General features: G+C 45.4%; 2 protein-coding genes and 1 pseudogene across 2 annotated transcripts; all 3 read right to left on the bottom strand.

Annotated features, from left to right (window-relative positions):
• Positions 1-1,198: 1,198 nt before the first annotated feature.
• Positions 1,199-6,226, bottom strand: LOC136661406 (sulfotransferase 2B1-like). Its single transcript, XM_066638639.1, has 6 exons — positions 6,085-6,226; positions 5,320-5,528; positions 3,529-3,655; positions 3,007-3,101; positions 2,393-2,573; positions 1,199-1,308 (listed from the first exon to the last, which is right to left on the bottom strand). Exons 1-6 carry the CDS (start codon positions 6,224-6,226, stop codon positions 1,199-1,201), a joined length of 864 nt encoding a protein of 287 aa, XP_066494736.1.
• Positions 6,227-6,958: 732 nt separating this feature from the next.
• On the bottom strand, positions 6,959-7,082 carry LOC136661886 (5S ribosomal RNA; annotated as a pseudogene).
• Positions 7,083-12,454: 5,372 nt separating this feature from the next.
• On the bottom strand, positions 12,455-19,011 carry LOC136661393 (sulfotransferase 2B1-like). Its single transcript, XM_066638613.1, has 6 exons — positions 18,870-19,011; positions 17,021-17,229; positions 15,141-15,270; positions 13,910-14,004; positions 12,781-12,961; positions 12,455-12,564 (listed from the first exon to the last, which is right to left on the bottom strand). The coding sequence occupies exons 1-6, from the start codon at positions 19,009-19,011 to the stop codon at positions 12,455-12,457; spliced, it is 867 nt and encodes a 288-aa protein (XP_066494710.1).
• Between the last annotated feature and the right edge of the window lie 3,415 nt (positions 19,012-22,426).

Genomic DNA, 22,426 nt, shown 5'->3' with positions numbered 1-22,426 from the left:
CAATATTTTGCATTAATATTAAAATGGATTAAGAACAGCAACAAGTCTCTGTTATTCTAATCAGCTGCTCAGCTAAAAGAACCAAAGAACAATTTATTTCTATCATTGACTAGTAACTGTAACTCTATAAACCAATTCCAATAACTTTTTCGCCCCAGAAAAATAATTAAATTTCTCTCACAAAAATTTATTCGTGGGGTGGGGGGGTTTCATTGCGCCTCCGGCACGAGGATGTCTGGGGCCAGCACCAATGATAATTTTAGATTATCTTTGTCACCTAGCTAAAGGTATGGGGTCAGGGCCAGCCAAAGATCTCCTGGCACCTAAGTTAGTATGATAAATGCTGTCATTCCCTCTTGCAAAATAGTGTGCCAGTGGGTGATCCTCATTTTCTTCCCTGAATTCAAAGAGGGCAACAGAACAAAAGAGAAGAGGATATATGGAGGACTGGAGACTCATGTGCTAGACGGACAGAGGTCCTCTAGCCCAGTGGTTCCCAAACTGTGGGTCACAACCTAATTTTTGGGGGGTCATGAAGCTGACAAGCTGATAGCTGACTAGGAAACTGTAAATGGAGCCCTATGGAAAGCAAAACGGAGCCACACATGTGTGTTTGCCTATGAGTAGTTGAAGCTGCCTCAGTCCACGGCAAGACGGAACGTAAGGCCACCAGAACGATCCAAACATGATCAATGAGGAGCTCAACAAATGCTCCAGAAAGCAGCCAACGCCAGCCCAGTACACAGGATTTAAAAAAGGCTTGCGTGGCTGGTAAAGTGAAACCTGTATTTTTTAAGTCTCTTAAAGCTAGGTGGGCCCCAACAGAGTGTCATTTCAAAAAGTCATTCCCGGTGCTAAAAGAGTTTGGGAACCACTGCTCTAGCCCAAACTATCCTCGGCCTCACACTTGCCTTTCTACTCCATTCCTCAGTGTTATCACAACATAGGCTTGGGGGAAGGGGCAGGAATCACCATGCAACTGATGGGACAATCTGTCCCCACTCATGTTCCTCCCTAAATTGGAGGGGGGGGTGGCGGCTGGGGCCAACCATCACTGCAAAGGTGGAAGGTGAAATCAGCGACATCCTATGGTATGTTGTTTCATCAACTTGGAGGGCACTTCCACAGAGTTGAAATAGTGAACATCTTGATGAACCATTGGAGGACAATTGGCAGAAGGAACAAGGATGCAAAACAATCAGTCCCATGGGAAGACCACTGTCACGCCTCTCATTTTCTCCTGATAAACCCGGTCAAACCGCTCATTCTGGGCCACGGTCAAGGAGCTCTTCCAGGCACCAGATTTCCCTGAAAAAGCACATAGAGGAGACAGTAACCTTAAAGAGGGTATTTTCAACTTTGTGTACATAAGAACATAAGAACAGCCCCACTGGATCAGGCCATAGGCCCATCTAGTCCAGCTTCCTGTATCTCACAGCGGCCCACCAAATGGCCCAGGGAGCACACCAGATAACAAGAGACCTCATCCTGCTGCCCTCCCTTGCATCTGGCATTCTGACATAGCCCATTTCTAAAATCAGGAGGTTGCACATACACATAATGGCTTGTAACCCGTAATGGATTTTTCCTCCAGAAACTTGTCCAATCCCCTTTTAAAGGCGCCCAGGCCAGATGCCATCACCACACCCTGTGGCAAGGAGTTCCACAGGCCAACCATATGCTGAGTAAAGAAATATTTTCTTTTGTCTGTTCTAACTCAGGCACGATCTAACATAAGAACGTATTTTCAACATAAGAACATAAGAACAGTCCCACTGGATCAGGCCATAGGCCCATCTAGTCCAGCTTCCTGTATCTCACAGCGGCCCACCAAATGCCCCAGGGAGCACACCAGATAACAAGAGACCTCATCCTTGTGCCCTCCTTTGCATCTGGCATAAATGGCATCTGTACCTGTCAGCAGTAGCAGAGCTTCCATTGATGGAATGGTGCAAATGCCCCAGGTACAGAGCCTCACATGCCTCTAGGACCTTGTGGGAAGCCTTTTGAGGCTTCCAACATGGTCGGAATCTGTGCTTCCGGTTTCCTGGAAGCACAATTTAAGAGCCCAGAGAAGTATCAGTATACTTTTCCAGTGCATCCTGGGGTCGCACGAGGCTCCATGAGGTCCAGGTAAGTGGGGGGCAAATTTGTGCATGGAGGGGTGGGCAGCATCCCGCAGGAGATGCCATCGCAGACCTTTGCCCCAGAGCACGGGTCTGAGGTGGTCTGCCACTGTCTGTCAGACAAGTGCTCAGAACTTCAACTGCATCAACAAGCCCTTAGCACTGGTCTTCATTGTGTCTCAATTGTGTCATCTTCCTGCCATCTCCGCTGCAGTCAATCACACACGTGCACGGCCACACACACACCTCTCTGGTCCAGTTTGTACCTTTTCTCAGTAACTTTCCTCTGCTGTGGTCCATAACTTCATCTGAGGCACTGGACATGTTGGACATCTTGTTGTCTTTCATCGTCTCGAAAGAGGCATTTTCCACCACCGAGTCAATCTGCTGGCTGGTCAGCTCCTTCCCCAGGAAACGGCAGATCCTCTCCACGCTGCCCCGTAGATCCTGAGGGTGTCAGAAGACAACAACAGAGGCTTTAAATACAAATTCACACACTTCAGTGCCCTGTGCAGATCGGTCCCTCTTGACAAGATGCCTGATAAGATTGATGCCATTTTTTCAGCATGCATTTGGCAAGGTTGTGGCCATGGGTGTTGAGATCATAGCCATAACTGCGGAGGCAGACAAGTCGGATGTTTTAATGTATCTCCAACAGTTGAGTGGTCCCCAGCCATCTTCTTCTGCTTTCAGCCAGCACAGGCAGGATACTACCATCATTAGAGCACACATGGACCAATGAGCCAATACTCCAATCATCAAGCAAAGCCACTCCAAGCATGTCCCAAAACAGCAACAATTTTCTGAAAGCAATGGTTTGGAAACCTCCTAAGCGGAGGAGATTGGGTTTGTGTGAATGCAGCCATGGATGGAGCCATACCTGCTGCAACTCTTCGTAGGTGATGTAGAAGAAGTTTGGCTTGTCCTTCATTGCCAGCCAGCCTTTCACATGGTCAAACCAAGAGCCATAGCTCCCTGGAAGAGTGAAGCAGGGGTAGAGATGGAAAGCAGACAGGGAAATTTTTAACAATCCTAGGCTGAGATCCTACCCACGCTTTCCCAGGAGTAAGCCCCACTGACTATCATTCGTAAAAGCATATACATAGTATCCTGTTCAAAGGACAGATCTGTAACATTTCCCCCAATGCAATCACATACCATGGTAGCATCAAGTCTGATAAATTCAAAATAAAGTATTGAATGAATGGGGACCTACCTGAAATTGGCTCATGACCCACTTAGTGGGTCTCAACCCACAGTTTGAGAAAAACTGCCCTAGAGAAACCAGAACACTGTGGGTCAAGAGTTTTGGTTTTTGTGTCAACACTCCTGCTGGGAGGAGAGGAGAGGAGGGGTACTGCAGTTAGAGGTCTGGGTATCAATGGGTCCAGAGTTTTCTTACTATTCCCACTCAGGAACTCCTCGAAGTCTTCTTGCAGGGTTTCATGTTCTTTCAAAGATTTAAAGGTTTTGGCAAAATGATAGTATGAGACCAGGACATCCTTGGGGTTCCGTATGGTGTAGATAATCTGCAGGAGAGGCACGAGCATCATTGCGGCAGGGTACATAAGAACAGCCCCACTGGATCAGGCCATAGGCCCATCTAGTCCAGCTTCCTGTATCTCACAGCGGCCCACCAAATGCCCCAGGGAGCACACCAGATAACAAGAGACCTGCAAGGCTTTCTGGGAATTGTAGTTAAGAACATAAGAACAGCCCCACTGGATCAGGCCATAGGCCCATCTAGTCCAGCTTCCTGTATCTCACAGCGGCCCACCAAATGCCCCAGGGAGCACAGCAGATCACAAGAGACCTGCATCCTGGTGCCCTCCCTTGCATCTGGCATTCTGACATAGCCCATTTCTAAAATCAGGAGGTTGCACTTGCACATCATGGCTTGTAACCCGTAATGGATTTTTCCTCCAGAAACTTGTCCAATCCCCTTTTAAAGGCATCCAGGCCACCGTCCAGGTACACACCAGCCAGGTACACCCTCTCCCCACCTCCCATTTGTCAAACATGTGACTGTGTGATGAATCCTTGTGTTTCTCTGGAGTCCCCTGGTCCTTTTCTGTATATCTGATGTCTATATTCCCAATTTAAACTCACTTTTAAACTCACCAGCCCCAGTTTGTGCCATTTAGCTGCTAGAAACATTCACAGGTATCGATTACCTCTGTGTGGGTAATCCCATGGGGGGGGGAGATCCCTCTTTGAGTTAGGATTCCTCTCAGAGGCAGGAATGAGCCTGCTGATTGGCTCCTGCTCCTGCCAGTTCTCCTCCAGGGAAGAGGAGACACATACCCCCAGGTAAACCAGTGATCTCATTTTAACCAAAAGTTTGGAATTCTCTAGGCCACAAGGAAAAGAGGTGGCCTTCATTTTAGCTGTTTGAGAATCCACATTGGGAGCCTCAGAGAAAAGTACCCACTCAGAGCTCCTGAGCTGAAGATGCCACTGTGCCAATAATGAAGACAGGGGAAAAATCTACCATCAGGTTTTTAATTCATTTTAATCTGTCAGTCTTCATCAGCTGAGAAATGTTTTGGAAGGGACCAAGCAGATTTATAGATGGAACTCCATCCATTCGCCATAATTTCACCCCGTAGTAGCTATCCATGAATACCTTTCCACCTCACTTTTTCACATCTCGCCTTGTCCTTTTTGCTATGTTATTTAATCCCTTTGTTTCATCTTTTCAATAAACTGGTTCCTTTTTAACCCTGGTTCTGCCTGATTCCTGCTACAGGAAGGACAGTGGATTGTTACATCTCCTCACCCTGCAGGCACTGCAATGAGAGTGATTTAGGTGGGAACCTCAGAGTTTCAATATTTTTCTGGGAGGGGGATTTTGCCCAAATGGTCTTGATCACCTGAGCAGGTAGCAATGACTTATACATTGAGTTTTCCCCATTCAGCTGCATATCTAAACAGGGGAGAGAGGAGAGCAAGTGTGCTAACCGCTAATGGTTCCCTTAAGGTAGTGCAAGATATGAACTATGTTCACTAGAAGATGTGCTTTGGCAAAAGCTCCTTGCTCAAGTTAGTTGGGAAATCCCCAAACTTTCATTCCCCATCAGAGATTTCTGTCAATTTCGCCTCCCATGTGGATGGGTGGTTCTTTTTGTTTCTCTGGCACTGGAAGGAAGCTTCTGGTTGAGACATGGCCTCTGTGTGACTGGGTTTTTCTTACCTTAGCCTTGGAGTGGTGAAAGGATTTAGGGAAAAGCTGGAGTGGAAGATGAGTGGACAAGAACCTCGGTGGAGCATATTTCATGATAATATCCTTGGCCTCGACGTTCTCTATCCAGGGCATACGTTCCCAGAGTAACACATTGCGAACCCATGTAGGGTCCCCATCTTGCCGGATTAAGCTCAAGATCTCTGCCATCCAATGGGTACCTGGGTGGATGTTCAGCAAGTTAGGAGCTGGTGTCTTCCTTCCTAGCCTATTTGTCCTTCTGTACACATGGCTCACCTTCCTGAGGACACATAGTGTCTCAGAGTGGCCAAAGACAGCTATGCAAATGTGTCCCTCTCTCTCAGCCATCTTTGGCCGTTACGGACTGAGTTGCTTCTTTGTTTTCCCGCAAGCAGCTTGAAGTATGCAGAAGACGTGACGGTATTGTCCCATGGTGTCACCCTCTCAACTAGTGTCACCTGGAATACCCCACACCCCTCATGCATCAGCAATTCCCCTGCTTTAGATACAATCCATAATGATTGAGGAAACTTGATCATTTCTTCCCAAGAATTGCTGATTTTTCTTTCAGTTCATTGCTATCTTCTCCCCTTGAACAGATAAAGAGATTGGAGGTCTAACAAGACCAATTCAAGTACATTTCTCCTGTTTGAGGAGCATTCTTCCCACCCACATTTTGTCATCCGACCATGACACTTGAAGGGACCTTTCCTTTCTTTCTATGAGCTCTCACATTCCACACATTTTCCTTCCTACCTGATTTGGGATAAACGACACTCACAACATCATCGTCCATCAGCTGGAATTCATCTTCTACATAAGTGAGATGCTCTACTGTGTAATTTTTCATTACAGGGAAAAGGATCCCCTTGTGGATGAACCGTGTCTCTGAGGCCATTAAGAAACTGCAAAGGTACGAGTTCAAGATGGAAAGAAGGAAAAGTCAGGAGATGACAACTTCAAATTTTTTCAAGTGTTTTTTTTTTAATGTAACTTGGAATGAGCCATTGATGCAGTGAAACCCAACACCTGCATTCTAGGTAGCACCTTCCATTGCTACGAACTGAGATTTTCATAAATATAGGCAGGTACTACCAAATTAAATAGCATATCCAATACCTGCCTGGCTGGAAACCTTCAGTCTCGGAAGACTATGGTATAAGACAGGGGTGCCCAAACCCCGGCACTGGGGCCACATGAGGCCTCTCAATGTGGCCCTCAGGGAGACCCCACTCTCCAATGAGCCTCTGGCCCTCCAGAGATTTGTTGGAGCCCGCACTGGCCCAATGCAACTGCTCTCAGCGTGAGGGCCACTGTTTGACCTCCCGTGTGAGCTGTGGGATGAGGGCTTCCTCCACAGCTTGCTGTTTCACATCTATGATGCAGTAGCAGCAGCAAAGGAAAGGCCAGCCTTGTTTTGTACAAGGCCTTTTATAGGCCTTGAGCTTTTGCAAGACCTTCATTCATTCATATAAGTTCATCTTTAATATATTCATTTATGTATACTTATATATATGTATTCAAATTTTAAATGTTAATTAATTCTTTTTTCCCCAGCCCCCGACACAGTGTCAGAGAGATTATGTCGCCCTCCTGCCAAAAACTTTGGACACCCCTGGTATAAGGTATAAGCCTACAGCACCCAGTATTCCCAGGCGGTCTCCCATCCAAGTACTAACCAGGCCTGAACCTGCTTAGCTTCCAAGATCAGATGAGATCGGGCATGTGCAAGTTAACAGTTGATGCCTGTAGTTGAACATAGTTGTTGCCTACAGTTGAACCTGCCTATAGTTCAGTGATAAGAGGTCATAACTCTTTGTTCTTTACTATCCAGTTAGGGCACAGTCCAAACCTGCCCTTGAGCAGCCAGGCTGGTGGGCACGTGCTGCATTCAAGGCAGGATTGGGGCGGAAAGCAGCTCAACCCAGGGCAAGGGGAATCACTTCCCCTTACCCTGGGTAAAGCCACAGCAGCCCCAATGGGGTTACTTGGATCTGCACCACTACAAGAGGTAGCGCAAATCCAAGCAGCCTGGGATTGCCCCAGGCTGTCCAGGGTTAGGATCCTCTCCTCTTTCACCCACCCTGGACTCACAGTGTGTCAAGGCCTGTTTGGACTTCTAAAACAAACATGCGGACGAGATAAACATGGAACTGAAGGCATAGAGGAGGGGAAAACGGTTTTATTTTTTCACAGATTTCCAAAAGTTTGAAGTGCAGAAAGTGGGGTTATGTTTTTGTTTTTTTATTTCAAATTTACATTATGAATTAGAATCACTTTAGAAGAGTACTAGGTAGGTGATATAGGTGGGATGGTGTCTGCAGATGTGACCACAGTATTTGCTCATGCACCCCCATCCATTAAATAATAAATAAAAACCAACTGAAACAGTTTCACTTTTTTTTGCAAATTTGGGGGTTTGTTTGTTTACAAAAATGAGAAGTGCAGAAATTTTATTTCATTACCACCGTTTTCTCCCACCTCTACAGGTTTGGCACCAGGGAATAGTCAGATTTGGCACTGACCAGAAAGTCATGCCTACTGGAGCATTGATTCCTTAGCCCTTAATAGGTGAACCCCTGGGAAGTTCTAGATAATGTCCAGAAGGAAGGACGGTTCGGAGCTGAAAGGGCAAACCCTACTTGGGGGGGGGGGGAGAATGTGCAATTTGGAATAGAAACAATTCAATTCTCAGGAAATTTGGCACCAATCCTCCCAGAAAAGATGTTTTACCTGCTAACTCTTCATCCCAGCCTGATCATCTACTCACCTTGGAACAGCACCTCACTCTCCCTGCGACTGCCTGTCAATGATCCTCACTCCTTTTTCCAGTGTAATCCCCTTCAGAAACTGGGTGGTTCTTTTTAAACATTGACAAGCAGCAGAGCAATCACTTCTTTAAAAAAAAATTCTTTTATTAATGATTAACATGGTACAGTAATAAAAATCACAAAACACATGATAACCCCCCACTTACATTGACTTACTCACATGCTCTCACTTGCAGTTGGGTTGGGGGCTTGAGGAAGTAGAGCTCCTGGACCTCTCCTCTAGCATGAGCAGTGAGGTCATCAGCAGAATCACTCAGGTACATCCTTTCAGAATTTTGTTAGGAATGATAACTTTAAAAAAATGCATCAGGTTCTGCAGAAATTACACTGGGACACTTGCCTAGGGGCATAAGCTTAATGTTTCATTCATGGTTTTTCCCACAGGTTTGACCAAGAGACAGTATGTAGCTCATGTAGGATTAAGGCTACAACCTTGTGCAAATTACTTGGGAATAAATCTTACTGAAGACAGTGAAACTTCTAAGTAAAGGTGAATAAGGCGGCACTGAAATATATCTCTTGTATTTCGGAATGTTTTTCAATTCCGTTTTTCATTTTGTCTACTTTTGTGCTGTATTGCTGCAACCCAGTGCAAGACATTGGGATGAAAAAAGTTTGCAAACAGAAGGAGAAGAAATCAGTCTATTTATTTATGGCCCAATTCGAAAGAGTGTGCGCTGGCTTACTGCCAGAACGCACTGTTGCAAACATACCATAAGGCACATTTGCAGGTCCAATTGTCTGTGGAGTACTGGAGCTCCACCGCTCGGCGGTCACGCAGACCCACAGGCAGCGCAGCGGTAGGTGAGGGTGTGGGGGGAGGCAGGGAAGAGGCAGCGGGAGGGTGGGGAGGAGGTGTGTCGGTGGAGGGAGCGGGGTGGGAAGTAGGCGAGACTGGAGAGCTTTGCTGTCCACCTTGCACAGAGGCTCTAAATTCTATGCCAACCCATAGGTAGAAATGAGTAGCCCCATTGTGGGGCTATTTGCCTAACCTGGGGGGAAGGGATAAAACTCCCCTTCTCCCGAGAACATAAGAAGAGCCTTGCTGGATCAGGCCAAAGGCGCATCTAAGTCCATTTTCCTGGACTGGATGCTGTGGAAGCTATCTATCTATCTATCTATCTATCTATCTATCTATCTATCTATCTGAGGTTGTTGTATGTTCTTGGTGAACAGTGGCTGCGGGGGGGGGGGGAGTGTCACAAGTGTTTCTGTGCTTCAAAAATGACTATTTCACCACTTTTTTTTGCCTTCCAGAGAGATATCTGTGTTAGTCTATAGCAGAAAATTCAACTAAGAGCAGAACACAAGGTATTGCTATATGGATGTATGCCCATTGAATTCAATGGGACCTAATTCCAGGTACGTGTATATAGGATGGCAGCCGATCCTTATAGCCTGACCATTTTATTTCAGCATCTGTTTCACTGGGTCCCAATCCATTTCATCAGATGCATGAAATGTAGCCCATAGCGAAAACTTGACTTCATGTATCAGATATAGTGAACCCTAGCCTTTAATGCCTTTTTCGTCAGGAGATCCTGGACCAGTCTTTGATGCAAGACCATTAGTCACTGTGGTGGCAGTGGGGTCTGGTAAAGACCTTTTCACTTCTACTGTCATTTCTGGGATTTGTTTCGATGACTACTGCAGACCCAGGCCAGCTAAATTTCTGCTGTGTTTATCACGGTATTGTGCTTCTTGTGTTAACATCTAAAACTTCAGGAAAAAAATGGGTTCAGTAATTGATTCCAACACCTCAAACCAGTTTAGTTTGTTTATGGAATGCGTAACCTGCTTTCCCAACAGGTGGCTCAAAGCAGCTTGCAATACAGGAATTAACACTATACACTTAAATCCAAAGAATATGAAGAAAAAGATTCCAAGTTAACATCTGAAAATAACAGATAAAGCAACACAAAACAATTCTGAGTTGCTTTAGATTCATTTCATCCAGAGTCAGATTATACTTTTCAGGCCATGTCCAAGATAGCCAACCCCAAAAATAATTAAAGAACACATCTTATTATTCTAATAGGAAGGACAAAGAGAATGGAACTATTCAAAGTGTTATATTTGTTTTATTCTTAGGCAAAGGGACGACAAAACTCATTAACTATAAATATTTTGCATTAATATTAATAATAAAAATTTGAATAGTACCAGACGTTTGACTAGTAATTGTAACTCTATAAACCAAATTCCAATAACTTTTTCACCCCAGAAAAATAATTAAATTTATCTCACAAAAATTTACTGGTGGGGGGAGTCATTGTGCCTCAGGCACCAGGAAGCCTGGGGCCAGCACCAAGTCTACAATTTTAGATTATCTTTGTCATGTAGAAAAAGTTATGGTCAGGGCCAGTCAAAGATCTCCTGGCACTTAAGATAGTATGATAAATACTTTCATTGCCTCTTGCAAAATTGCATGCCAGTGATCCTCTTCTTCTTCCCTGAACTCAAAACAGAGTTTTGAGGGCAGCAGAACGAAACAGAAGATGAGTGCACTGGACTCATGTGCTAGATAGTCAGAGATTCTCTAGCCCAATGGTTCCCAAACTGTGGGTCACAGCCTAATTTTTGGTGGGTCATGAAACTGACAAGTTGATAGCTGACAAGGAAACTGGAAATGGCGCCCTATGGAAATCCAAACCGAGCCAGACGCTTGTGCTTACCCATGAGTAGGTGCAGGGCCTAGGAGAGGAATTTTATCAGGGGATAAAAAGTTTCTTCTGGGCCCCTTCCCAAAGGGGGAGGGAGCAATGAGAGCAGGCAGACCAGGGAGGGAAAATAAGGCAGCAGGAGGGTGCTGACAACCATGATATTCTTTGGAGCCCAGGTCTACTAGGCTTCTTGATGCAGAGTCCAGGTCTACCAGCCCATGCAGCAATGGTGTTGCAAGGTCACAGCAAAGGTGACCTTAGCTATATTTAGCTCACTAATATAGCTATAAACATCCATAAACATTTGGTTCATTAACATAAGTAAACATTTGAACATTTTCCCTATTAAACTTCCTAATGATTTAACTTTTAATTTGTTTGTGTTTGGCTTATGGCTTTCACTAGCCTGTATCAATGGCAGCTAGATAAAGTAATATGGAAAACCAAACACATTCCTCTCTTAAATCTTTGAAATATAGAAAATCGATGGCAGAAAATTAGCATCTTCATATTTAGACTCACGCTAGAATGGACCAAAATGAACTTCTGCAGCCGCTGTCGCCCCGCAGCTGGGTCCCTGAGCTTCTGTACACTCCTTCACGGTTATGGGATCCACAAGCCAGAGGGCTACTGTAGCCGGCCAGTTTCCTCCCAGATCTGATACTGTGTTAAGGAGGGTCATGGATACAATCCTGGGCCCGGTCTGCATAGCTTGCAGCAGCAGTTAACACTACACGCACTGCATGTGTTTGTGCATGAACATCATGCGCAGGTAGTGAGTTCAGGTGAAATAGGAAAATGTCAGATCCCAGGAAATTCTGGGCCCCCTCCTTTGGCTCCTGGGCCCCCTTTCTGACCCTGGGCCCGGGTACAAATTACCCCCTTTACCCCCCTCTCCTAGGCCCTGAGTAGGTGAACCAGCCTCCATCTACTGCCAAGGGCAATGCAAGGCCACCAGAATGGTCCCAACCTGATCAATGTGGAGCTCAACAAATGCTCCAGAGAGCAGCCCTCCCACCATAGTCGACAGGATAAAAAGACTTGAGTGGCTGGTAAAGTGAAACGTATTTTTTTTAAGCATCATAAGGTAAGTGGGCCCCAATAGAGTATCATTTTAAAAAGTGGTTCCTGGTGCTAAAAAAAAGGTTTGGGAACCACTGCTCTAGCCCAGACTAGCTTTTCTGCTCCATTCCTCATTGTTGTCACAACATAGGTTTGGGGAAAGGGCAGGGAGCAGCATGCAACTGATGGACAATCTCTCCCCACTCCTGTTCTTCCTAAATCACTGCAAAAGTGGTAAGTGAAATCAGCGATATGTGATGGTAAAGCTGGTGGATAGCCTCAAAACTATTCTGAATTGCTTTAGATTCATTTCATCCAGAGTCAGATTATGCTTTTCTGGCCATGTCTAAGACAGCCAACCCCATTACATTACAAAAAATTAAAAAAAAAAAAATGAATTAAATTGGGGGCTGGGACCCAAAATCACTGCAAAAGTGGTAAGTGAAATTAGCGATATGTGATGGTATTTTGCTTCACCAAGATTGAGGGCAATTCCACAGTGTTCAGATCATGTACGTCTTGATGAACCATTGGAGGACGGTTGGCAGAAGGAACAAGGCTGTAGAACAATCAGTCCCATGGGAAGGCCACTGTCACACCTCTCATTTTCTCCTGATAAACCCGGTCAAACCGCTCACTCTGGGCCACGGTCAGGGAGCTCTTCCAGGTGCCAGACTTCCCTGAAACAGCACAAAGAGGAGACAGTAACCTTAAAGAGGGTATTTCCCAACTTGTGTATCTGTCAGAGAGACAAGTACTCTGAGGCCAGCTCAGAATCTAGACTGTATCAACAAGCCCATAGCACTGGTCTTCATTGTGTCACAATTGGGTTAACTTCCTGCCATCTCAGCTCCAGTCAATCACACATACCCCCAGCCCTTTGATCCAGCTTTTACCTTTTCTCATTAACTTTCCTTTACTATGGTCCATAATTTTGTCTGAGACTTGGGACATGTTGGACATCTTGTTGTCTTTCATTGTCTCGAAGGAGGCATTTTCCACCACCGAGTCAATCTGCTGGTCAGTCAGCTCCTTCCCCAGGAAACGGCAGATCCTCTCCACGCTGCCCCATAGATCCTAAGGGTGTCAGAAGACAACAGCAGAGGCTGCAAATGAAAATTCACACACTGCAGTGCCCTGTGCAGATCAGTGCTTCTTGGAGATGAGATAGGTGTCATTTTTCAGCATGCATTCAGCAAGTGGCCATGGGTGTTGGACTCTTAGCCAGAACTGTGGACGCAGACAAGCCCAATGTGGTCACATATCTCTAACAGTTGAGTGACCCCCCCAGCCATCTTCTACTCTCAGCCAGCTAGCACATTAGGCAACATTCAGCCAGCATTCAAGCAGGTAATTGTGTGAAGTACAGATTACTACCTTCATCTACCTGGACTGATGAGCCAATATCCTTTCACCAAGGAAAGCCACTCCAAACATGTCCAAAAACAGAAACAATTTTTTTTTAAAGCAAAGATCAGAAAACTTCCTAAGCAGAGACTGTAGCATTTTAGTGCTACTTGGGAAGCAGCTCGAGCAAGCTGCTTGGTGTGGCATAGAAGCCATGGCGAAGAATCAGACGACAGACACAGGTTTCAAAGGGGTTGAGAACGGCTAGAAGCAGGAGCAGGAATGAAATCAAGGGAGAAGTGTGTCTCTCCCAGCTCCTGACCCAGCTTTTTATTAAGTCTCAAAACACATGATATAAGGCTACGTAATAGGGAAATTTACTAGAGGATGCTGAGATTCATACTGGCTGTAACTAGCCGGCTCTCTAGCTTAACCGCAAACACATTCCATAGATATGATTTCTCCATAACATTTTCAAGGCTAGCTCTTTCTATAACTTTCTACTACTTTCCAGAGCACTGGCTTTTCAACACTCAACATATCAACAAAGCATGTGCGCAGTCGCAGGTGTGCCTGCCAGATTGCCAAATATGCAAAGACATCTCAAAGCTCAGCGCCTGCACATCGCTACAAGAGACGACTTGGGTTGTGTAAATGCAGCCATGTATGGAGCCATACCTGCTGCAGCTCTTCATAGGTGATGAAGAAGAAGTTTGGCTTGTCCTTCATTGTCAGCCAGCCTTTCACATGGTCAAACCAAGAGCCATAGACCCCTGGAAGAGCAAGGCAGAGGTAGAGGTGGAAAATAACCATTGGGGTTACTCATGAGAGCTGCGTTGGGTTGTGAGGTCACACCTTACCTTATCCCTTCTCTCCTTGCTTAGGCCACCGCAGCCTGTCTTTTAAGGACATTTTTTTAAGTTCAAAAAGATAAAGCAGTTTAACTCTGAATCATCCCTTACAATTTCTATGAACCCAATTGATAATTATGGTTGTGTGAAAGATGGTAGGGATGAGGTTAGAGACAGTTGAGTGACATAATCAAAACAACATTGGAACAGAACCTCGGATAGCTGGCTTCCACAGCTTCGCCTCAGCCATGACTCTTTAAGTCCTTGGGTATGATATGGTGTCTTATAGCAGTAGCCTCCAAATTATTCCCTTGGGCTGAATCCAATGCAAGTAAAAAGTCACCTAAATGTGGAGCTTTCTGTTCCACACCACAGTCTCCTATCCTTCCAGTTGATCATCCCAGAAATTCACACTGGGCAGCCACTTCCACCTGGAAATCCAGGCTAAGCCTGCTGGGGTGATGGCAGAGGAAGTGACTGCTTCTTGTGAATTTCTGAGAAGATTGACCAGAAAGATAGGAGGCTGAGAACCCAATCCTATGCATGTATACTCAGAAGTAAGTTCCATGATAGTCAATGGGGCTTGCTCCCAGGTAAGTGTGGATAGGATTGCAGCCTGAGGGGTGGAACAGAAAGCACTGCAGCTTTTTCCTTAGACAGAATCAGAACAGAACGGAAACAGGAACAGACAGGAAATCACTATGCTACATCTGGGCAGTTTTTTCCTTACGCAGCTGGCCACGGTTTGGAGACCAGTATCTTAATAGGGTTCTTATGAGGATAAACTGGGACAGTCTCATATAAAACATTGAGCCACTTGGAGGAAGGACCTGACACCATTTTAATAGATTCAAAAATAATTAAATAAAAACAGAGCCTTCTCAGAACTTTGGCCATGAGTCCACCTTCCAGAATTCCCTAAAGAAACCAGACTTGTAAAACAGTTCCCTTTGGGTCAGTTGTTTCGGTTTCTGTGTCAACACTCCTGCTGGGATGAGGGGAGAGGAAGGGTGTTGCAGTAAGAGGGCTGGGTATTAACGTGTGGAGAGTTTTCTTACTATTCCCACTCAGGAACTCCTCCAAGTCTTCTTGCAGGGTTCTTGCATAATCTTTTAAAAATTTAAAGGCTTTGATGAAATAATAGAATGAGACCAGGACATCCTTGGGGTTCCGTACGGTGTAGATGACCTGCAGGAGAAACAAGAGCAGGAGCATCTTTGCGGCCGGGGACACCTTCTTCCCACCTCCCATTTGTCAAACATGGGTCTGTGTGATGAATCCTTGTGTTTCTCTGGAGTTCCCTGGTTGTTTTCTGTGTATTTGAGGTCTATATTCCCAATTAAACTCACTTTTAAACTCACCAGTCACAGTTTGTGCTATTTAGCTGCTGGGAACATCTTCAGGAAACAGTTACCCCAGCGTGGGTAATCCCATAGGTGGGGAAGACCCCTCTCTACTATTTGAGTTGGGATTCCTCTCAGAGACAGGAATGGAAGCTGATTGGTTCATGCTCCTGCCAGTTCTCCTCCAGGGAAGAGGTGACACATACCCCCAGGTAAACCAGTGATCTCATGATAACCAAAAGTTTGGAACTCTCTAGGCCACAAAGAAAAGAGGTGGCCTTCATTTCAATTGGCTGAGAGTCCACATTGGGAGCCTCAGAGATAAGCACCCACTCACAGGTCCTGAGCTGAAGATGCAGCTGTGCTGATAATCAAGACAGGGATAAAATCTACCTAGAGCCATCAGGTTTTTAATTCATTTTAATTTGTCAGCTTTCATCAGCTGAGTATTGATCTGGAAGGGACCAAGCAGATTTATAGATGCAACTCCATCCATTCACCATAATTTCACCCCATAGCAGCGATCCATGAATACAACCCTTTCCACCCCACTTTTTCACATCGCCTTGTCCTTTTGCTATGTTGTTTAATCCTTTAGGTTCATCTTCTCAATAAAACTGGTTCCAGTTTAACACTGGTTCTGCTTAGCTCTCGATACAGTAGGGACAGTGGGTTGCCCTGTCTCCTCGATCTGCAGGCACTATGGTAAGAGTGATTTTGATAGGTACCCCTGAGGTTCAGAATTTTTCCTGGGGGGGGGGGGGTTGTTCAGATGGTCTCAATCACCTGAGCAGGTGGTAGTGGATACCTCTTACCAGTAGCATAGCTAAGGGGGTCAGGGGGCAGCAATTGCAATGGGTAACAAGCTTTAGAGGCAATAATCTGAACTTGACACTAGTGGCCAAAGTTGTGAAAACCTTGGTATGTACAAATAATGCCATCATGTGATATATCATTGGAAAGGTAATTTAATGCTGAATGCAATGAAACAAATCACGTTGGACTATCTGTGTTCTATCAAAAGGTTTAGCCAATTAACCAGATAACTTTTTATTTATTTATTTACTTAATAAATTAGATTTGTCATGGAGGGCTACAAAAATCATCTTTGACCCCGGGGAGCTATGTGACTGCCTTATACCTAGGTTTTTCCCCTTTCAGCTGCATGTCCAAACAGGCGAGAGAGGGGAGCAAGTGTGCTAACCGCTAATGGTTCCCTTAAGGTAGGCAAAAGTTCCTTGCTCAAGTTAGGGCCCAATCCAATCCAAATTTCCAGTGCCGGTGCAGCCATGCCAATGGGGCATGCACTGTATCCTAGGGTGGGAGGCGGTCACAGAGGCCTCCTCAAGGTATGGGAATGTTTGTTGCCTTACCTTGGGGCTGCATTGAGGCTGCACCGGTGCTGGAAAGTTGGATAGGATTGGGCCCTTAGTTGGTAGTACCCCAAGTTTTCATTCATGATCAGTCCTGAACAAAAGCAACATTCCTGTTAATTTTGCCTCCCGTGTGGATGGGTGGGGTTTTTTTTGCTTCTTTCGAACAGGAAGGAAGCATCTGTGTGGGACATGGACTCCTTGTGGTTTGGTTTTTCTTACCTTAGCCTTGGAATGGTGAAAGGATTTAGGGAAAAGCTGGAGTGGAAGGTGAGTGGACAAGAACCTCGGTGGTGTATAGTTCAGGAGAATATCCTTGGTCTCGATGTTCTCTATCCAGGGCACACGTTCCGAGAGTAGCACATTGCGGACCCATGTAGGGTCCCCATCTTGATGGATTAAGCTCAAGATCTCTGCCATCCAATGGGTTCCTAGGTGGGTGTTCAGCAAGTTAGGAGCTGGTGTCTTCCTTCCTAGCCTATTTGTCCTTCTGTACACATGGCTCACCTTCCTGAGTACACACAGTGTCTCAGAGTGGCCAAAGACAGCTAAGCAAATGTGTCCCTCTCTCTCAGCCATCTTTGGCCTCTCTCACCTCATCTTTGGCTGAGTTGCTTCTTTTGTTCCCGCAAGCAGCTTGAAGCATTTTAGTTTTGTCTGATTTTTTGTCTGATAGTTTTGTCTGAATTTACCTGAGGCCAGATCCTGAAAAATAACCTACCACTAATTGTTCCCTAAGAACTGTAGTCTCTAATTTATTAAAAACATAGTAAAAGATCATAAGATACATTTTTAATCTTTTTAAATTCTGATCTTCACCGCCTTTTTGTAAGCACTATCAGAGTAAGTGCACTGTAAACAACATACCAGTAAAACAGTGGTTCCCAACCTGGGATTCATGTACCTCCAGGGGCACTCAACAGGACCTTTAGGGGTACTTGAAAAAGAATGGCATAATGCAGGTCATGCTCCAGAATGGCTTGCAGGGCCAGCAAGGCAGGCAGGGAGGTAGCTAGTTGGCTGTGAAAGGCCTACCAATAGCTAGTTTTTGGTCATCAATTCATGTATGCACCAGTGATTGAAAACCAGCACAGTAAAAAAGCTGAAACATAATATGGAAAGTGATCAATCACTGAGAATTTCTCAGCACACTTCTAGTGCAAAACAGTGCAAAGGCAGAATCTTCTATTATTCAAACAGATAAAAAGAGAAAACACTCTGATGAATACATGAAGTCTGGGTTTTCATATGGAGGAGATGAGGGCTTGTATTATTAATTACAACATTTTGCTAATATATATATATTGGCAACCTTCAGTCTCGAAAGACTATGGTATCGCGCTCTGAAAGGTGGTTCTGGCACAGCGTTTAGTGTGGCTGAAAAGGCCAATCCGGCCTTTGCTAATTTGCTAATTAGCAAAAAAATTTGCTAATAGGAAAGGTACAATTTATGGAAATAGGCTGCCAAGGGATATGCAAGAGAAAAAGGTTGGGAACCACTGCAGGAGAACCATGAATCAAATCCACCCTTAAGGTGTCTGGTGTGTTAAGCCCAAGGATCTATATATAACATATGACATATAACTGAGAGTGTGGAATTCAGTTCACAGCAGAGAGATGAGCTGCATATATTTGCAACCCTTTTTAGATCTACTTTAGACCATGGGTGTTATTCTTAAGTAATGGTGCACTGAATTGTAGCCTGGGACTTTTGTTTCAAATGGAAAGGAGGATCCCATCCTGGTGTTTCAAAAAACAGACCTCTGCCAAATGCAAAACCTTTGCAAAAGGGATCCAGGCTACAGCTTCATTTGCAAAATTCTCTGCAGGAGAATAAAAGGTTAACATTGGCTGGAATTTCCCAGGAAAGTTACTATAGAAACTAACAATCTCTGTATTGCTTCTGATGGGCAAGAGGTGCCTGCCTGAGCTAGAAACTTTTCAGAGTTGAAAGGTTCTGCCCTCTGATTGACCCTCTGATTGAGATAAGGCAAAGTGATAATTTGAGCTTGATTACTTGGCAAAAATTTTACATACTATAGGCAAGTATCTATGGTATTTTCCTTCCTACCTGATTTGGGGTAAGTGACATTCACAACATCATCGTCCATCAGCTGGAATTCATCTTCTATATAAGTGAGATGCTCTACTGTGTAAATGTCCGTTGCAGGGAAAAGGATTCCCTTGTGGATAAAATGTGTTCTTGACGCCATTGAGGAACTGCATACGAGTTCAAAAGGGAAAGAAGGAAAAGTCAGGAGATGACATTTTTAAGTATTATTCCAGTGTTCCCCTTTTAAAGGCATCTAGGCAAGATGCCATCACTACTTCCCATGGCAAGGAGTTCCACAGACTAATTATACGCTGGGTAAAGAAACATTTTCTTTTGTCTGCCCTATCTCCATCTCTCTACCACCATGTTTCCCAAACCGTGGGTCAGGACCCACCAATTCGGTCGCGTGCCGATTTTTGGTGGATTGCAAACAGTTTTTGTAACATTTTTTTAAAAAAACTTTTCCAAACCCCCTTTGCAAGCCCAATTTGCAGAAGAAAATTGTTAGCTGGAATGCTAACCTGCGGCAGGAGGTAATTGTCATACCCCCCCCCCCCCAAATAAAATGTCACATATTCCACTTTTCTCTAGGAACTGGTGTGCTGTAGATCACATGTGAACCCAGTCTCTAATGCTTCTTATGTAACTATATAACTAGATGTAACTTCTTATGTAACTATAACTCTATATAACTTCTTATGTAACTATATATATACATAATGCTTCTTATGTAACTATATAACTAGAGGGGGGACCTGGGAAACTATAGGCCGGTCAGCCTAACATCCATACTGGGTAAGATGGTGGAATGCCTCATCAAAGATAGGATCTCAAAACACATAGACGAACAGGCCTTGCTGAGGGAGAGTCAGCATGGCTTCTGTAAGGGTAAGTCTTGCCTCACGAACCTTATAGAATTCTTTGAAAAGGTCAACAGGCATGTGGATGCGGGAGAACCCGTGGACATTATATATCTGGACTTTCAGAAGGCGTTTGACACGGTCCCTCACCAAAGGCTACTGAAAAAACTCCACAGTCAGGGAATTAGAGGACAGGTCCTCTCGTGGATTGAGAACTGGTTGGAGGCCAGGAAGCAGAGAGTGGGTGTCAATGGGCAATTTTCACAATGGAGAGAGGTGAAAAGCGGTGTGCCCCAAGGATCTGTCCTAGGACCGGTGCTTTTCAACCTCTTCATAAATGACCTGGAGACAGGGTTGAGCAGTGAAGTGGCAAAGTTTGCAGACGACACCAAACTTTTCCGAGTGGTAAAGACCAGAAGTGATTGTGAGGAGCTCCAGAAGGATCTCTCCAGACTGGCAGAATGGGCAGCAAAATGGCAGATGCGCTTCAATGTCAGTAAGTGTAAAGTCATGCACATTGGGGCAAAAAATCAAAACTTTAGATATAGGCTGATGGGTTCTGAGCTGTCTGTGACAGATCAGGAGAGAGATCTTGGGGTGGTGGTGGACAGGTCGATGAAAGTGTCGACCCAATGTGCGGCGGCAGTGAAGAAGGCCAATTCTATGCTTGGGATCATTAGGAAGGGTATTGAGAACAAAACGGTTAGTATTATAATGCCGTTGTACAAATCGATGGTAAGGCCACACCTGGAGTATTGTGTCCAGTTCTGGTCGCCGCATCTCAAAAAAGACCTAGTGGAAATGGAAAAGGTGCAAAAGAGAGCGACTAAGATGATTACGGGGCTGGGGCACCTTCCTTATGAGGAAAGGCTACGGCGTTTGGGCCTCTTCAGCCTAGAAAAGAGACGCTTGAGGGGGGACATGATTGAGACATACAAAATTATGCAGGGGATGGACAGAGTGGATAGGGAGATGCTCTTTACACTCTCACATAATACCAGAACCAGGGGACATCCACTAAAATTGAGTGTTGGACGGGTTAGGACAGACAAAAGAAAATATTTCTTTACTCAGTGCGTGGTCGGTCTGTGGAACTCCTTGCCACAGGATGTGGTGCTGGCGTCTAGCCTAGACGCCTTTAAAAGGGGATTGGACGAGTTTCTGGAGGAAAAATCCATTATGGGGTACAAGCCATGATGTGTATGCGCAACCTCCTGATTTTAGGAATGGGTTAAGTCAGAATGCCAGATGTAGGGGAGGGCACCAGGATGAGGTCTCTTGTTACCTGGTGTGCTCCCTGGGGCATTTGGTGGGCCGCTGTGAGATACAGGAAGCTGGACTAGATGGGCCTGTGGCCTGATCCAGTGGGGCTGTTCTTATGTTCTTATGTTCTTATATAATGCAACAGCTTGTTGCAACAACCTGGGGTTTTGCCTGATTTGCCTAGGATGGGAGATAGGCAAATCTAAGGAGATGTGATAGTGAGTCGGGGCAGGCTGAAGCCCTCTCAATACTTGAGGCAGTATACCAAATGCTGCCCCTCTTTATTCAATGATGTGCCAACTACTGGCGAACCGTGGGGGGGAGGAAGGGGTCCAGGGACCTGCAAGAGGCCAACTTTGCCCCTCATGTGAAAAAAAGCTCCTTGGTAGTGATGAAGCTGTGATCACTGCAGCACCATCGCTGCCCCCCTCCCTCGCTCCCCCTCCCCACCCATGCAAACACTGACCTGGTTCCCAGCTCCCTTGTAGTGGCTTGGGAACCACTGCTCTATCGAATGACCAAAATGTCTAAACAAAGACATCCTTTTTAGCCAATAGGTTTTCAAATCAAAGTTAGTCCTCCGCAGTGAGAAACACGGAAGGACTCCAAAACCTTTCCCCACCAAGTGACAAAGCAATCTCTGTGTGAGGAGGGAGCCAGACTGGAAAGGGTTAAACAGCCTCTCCACCCACCCTGGACTCACAGTGTGTCAAGGCCTGTTTGGATTTCTTAAACATACTGACAAAATAAACACGGAACTGAAGGTATGGAGGTGGGAGGAACAATTTTACTTTTTCGCAGATTTCAGTGTTCTCCAAAAGTTAGAAGCCCTTAAAGTGGGGCTGTGTTTTTTAATTCCAAATTTACATTACTTATAAAACCCCTGGGGGCTGGGGATAAGAATAGGCCCTCGGTTTGGCTGTACTTGTCGTAAGAGGCGACTAAACAGCCACGGGGTAGATGGGACTCGTCAGCCCGAGAAGGCAGCTCATCTGAGAGAAGGCAAACTCTGGAGATCCCAAACCTCCACTGCCTTGTGGCTACGTCCAGTTATGAAAGAGGCTTCAGGAGTCAACCTTGAGGCAAAATCCGGAGCCAGAGTCCCTGAGGCAGTTCATGGCTGAACACAGTCACGTTCTGGCAACTCCTGCGACGTCGCTGGAACCAAGCGTATTGGCCTCTGCCTTTCCATTGGACCATTTCAGCAACGTGGAGAGGGGGGATTTGCTGCATGGGTAACAGCCTATCCTCCATACCTACTTTACCCAGGCTTCGCGCTCTGGAGAGGACACTCTGTTCCAGAACCACCATTCAGAGCGTGACACCATAGTCTTTCGAGACTGAAGGATGCCAACAACATTACTTATAAATTAGAATCTCTTTGTAAGTGTACTAGGTAGGTGATATAGGTGGTATGGTGTCAGCAGATGTGGCCACAGTCTTTACTCATGC

Source organism: Tiliqua scincoides, chromosome 10 (assembly GCF_035046505.1).
Source record: "Tiliqua scincoides isolate rTilSci1 chromosome 10, rTilSci1.hap2, whole genome shotgun sequence".
Classification (NCBI taxonomy): domain Eukaryota; kingdom Metazoa; phylum Chordata; class Lepidosauria; order Squamata; family Scincidae; genus Tiliqua; species Tiliqua scincoides.
Note: the sequence above shows the minus strand (reverse complement) of the source record. Positions and strands in the feature narration are given on the sequence as shown.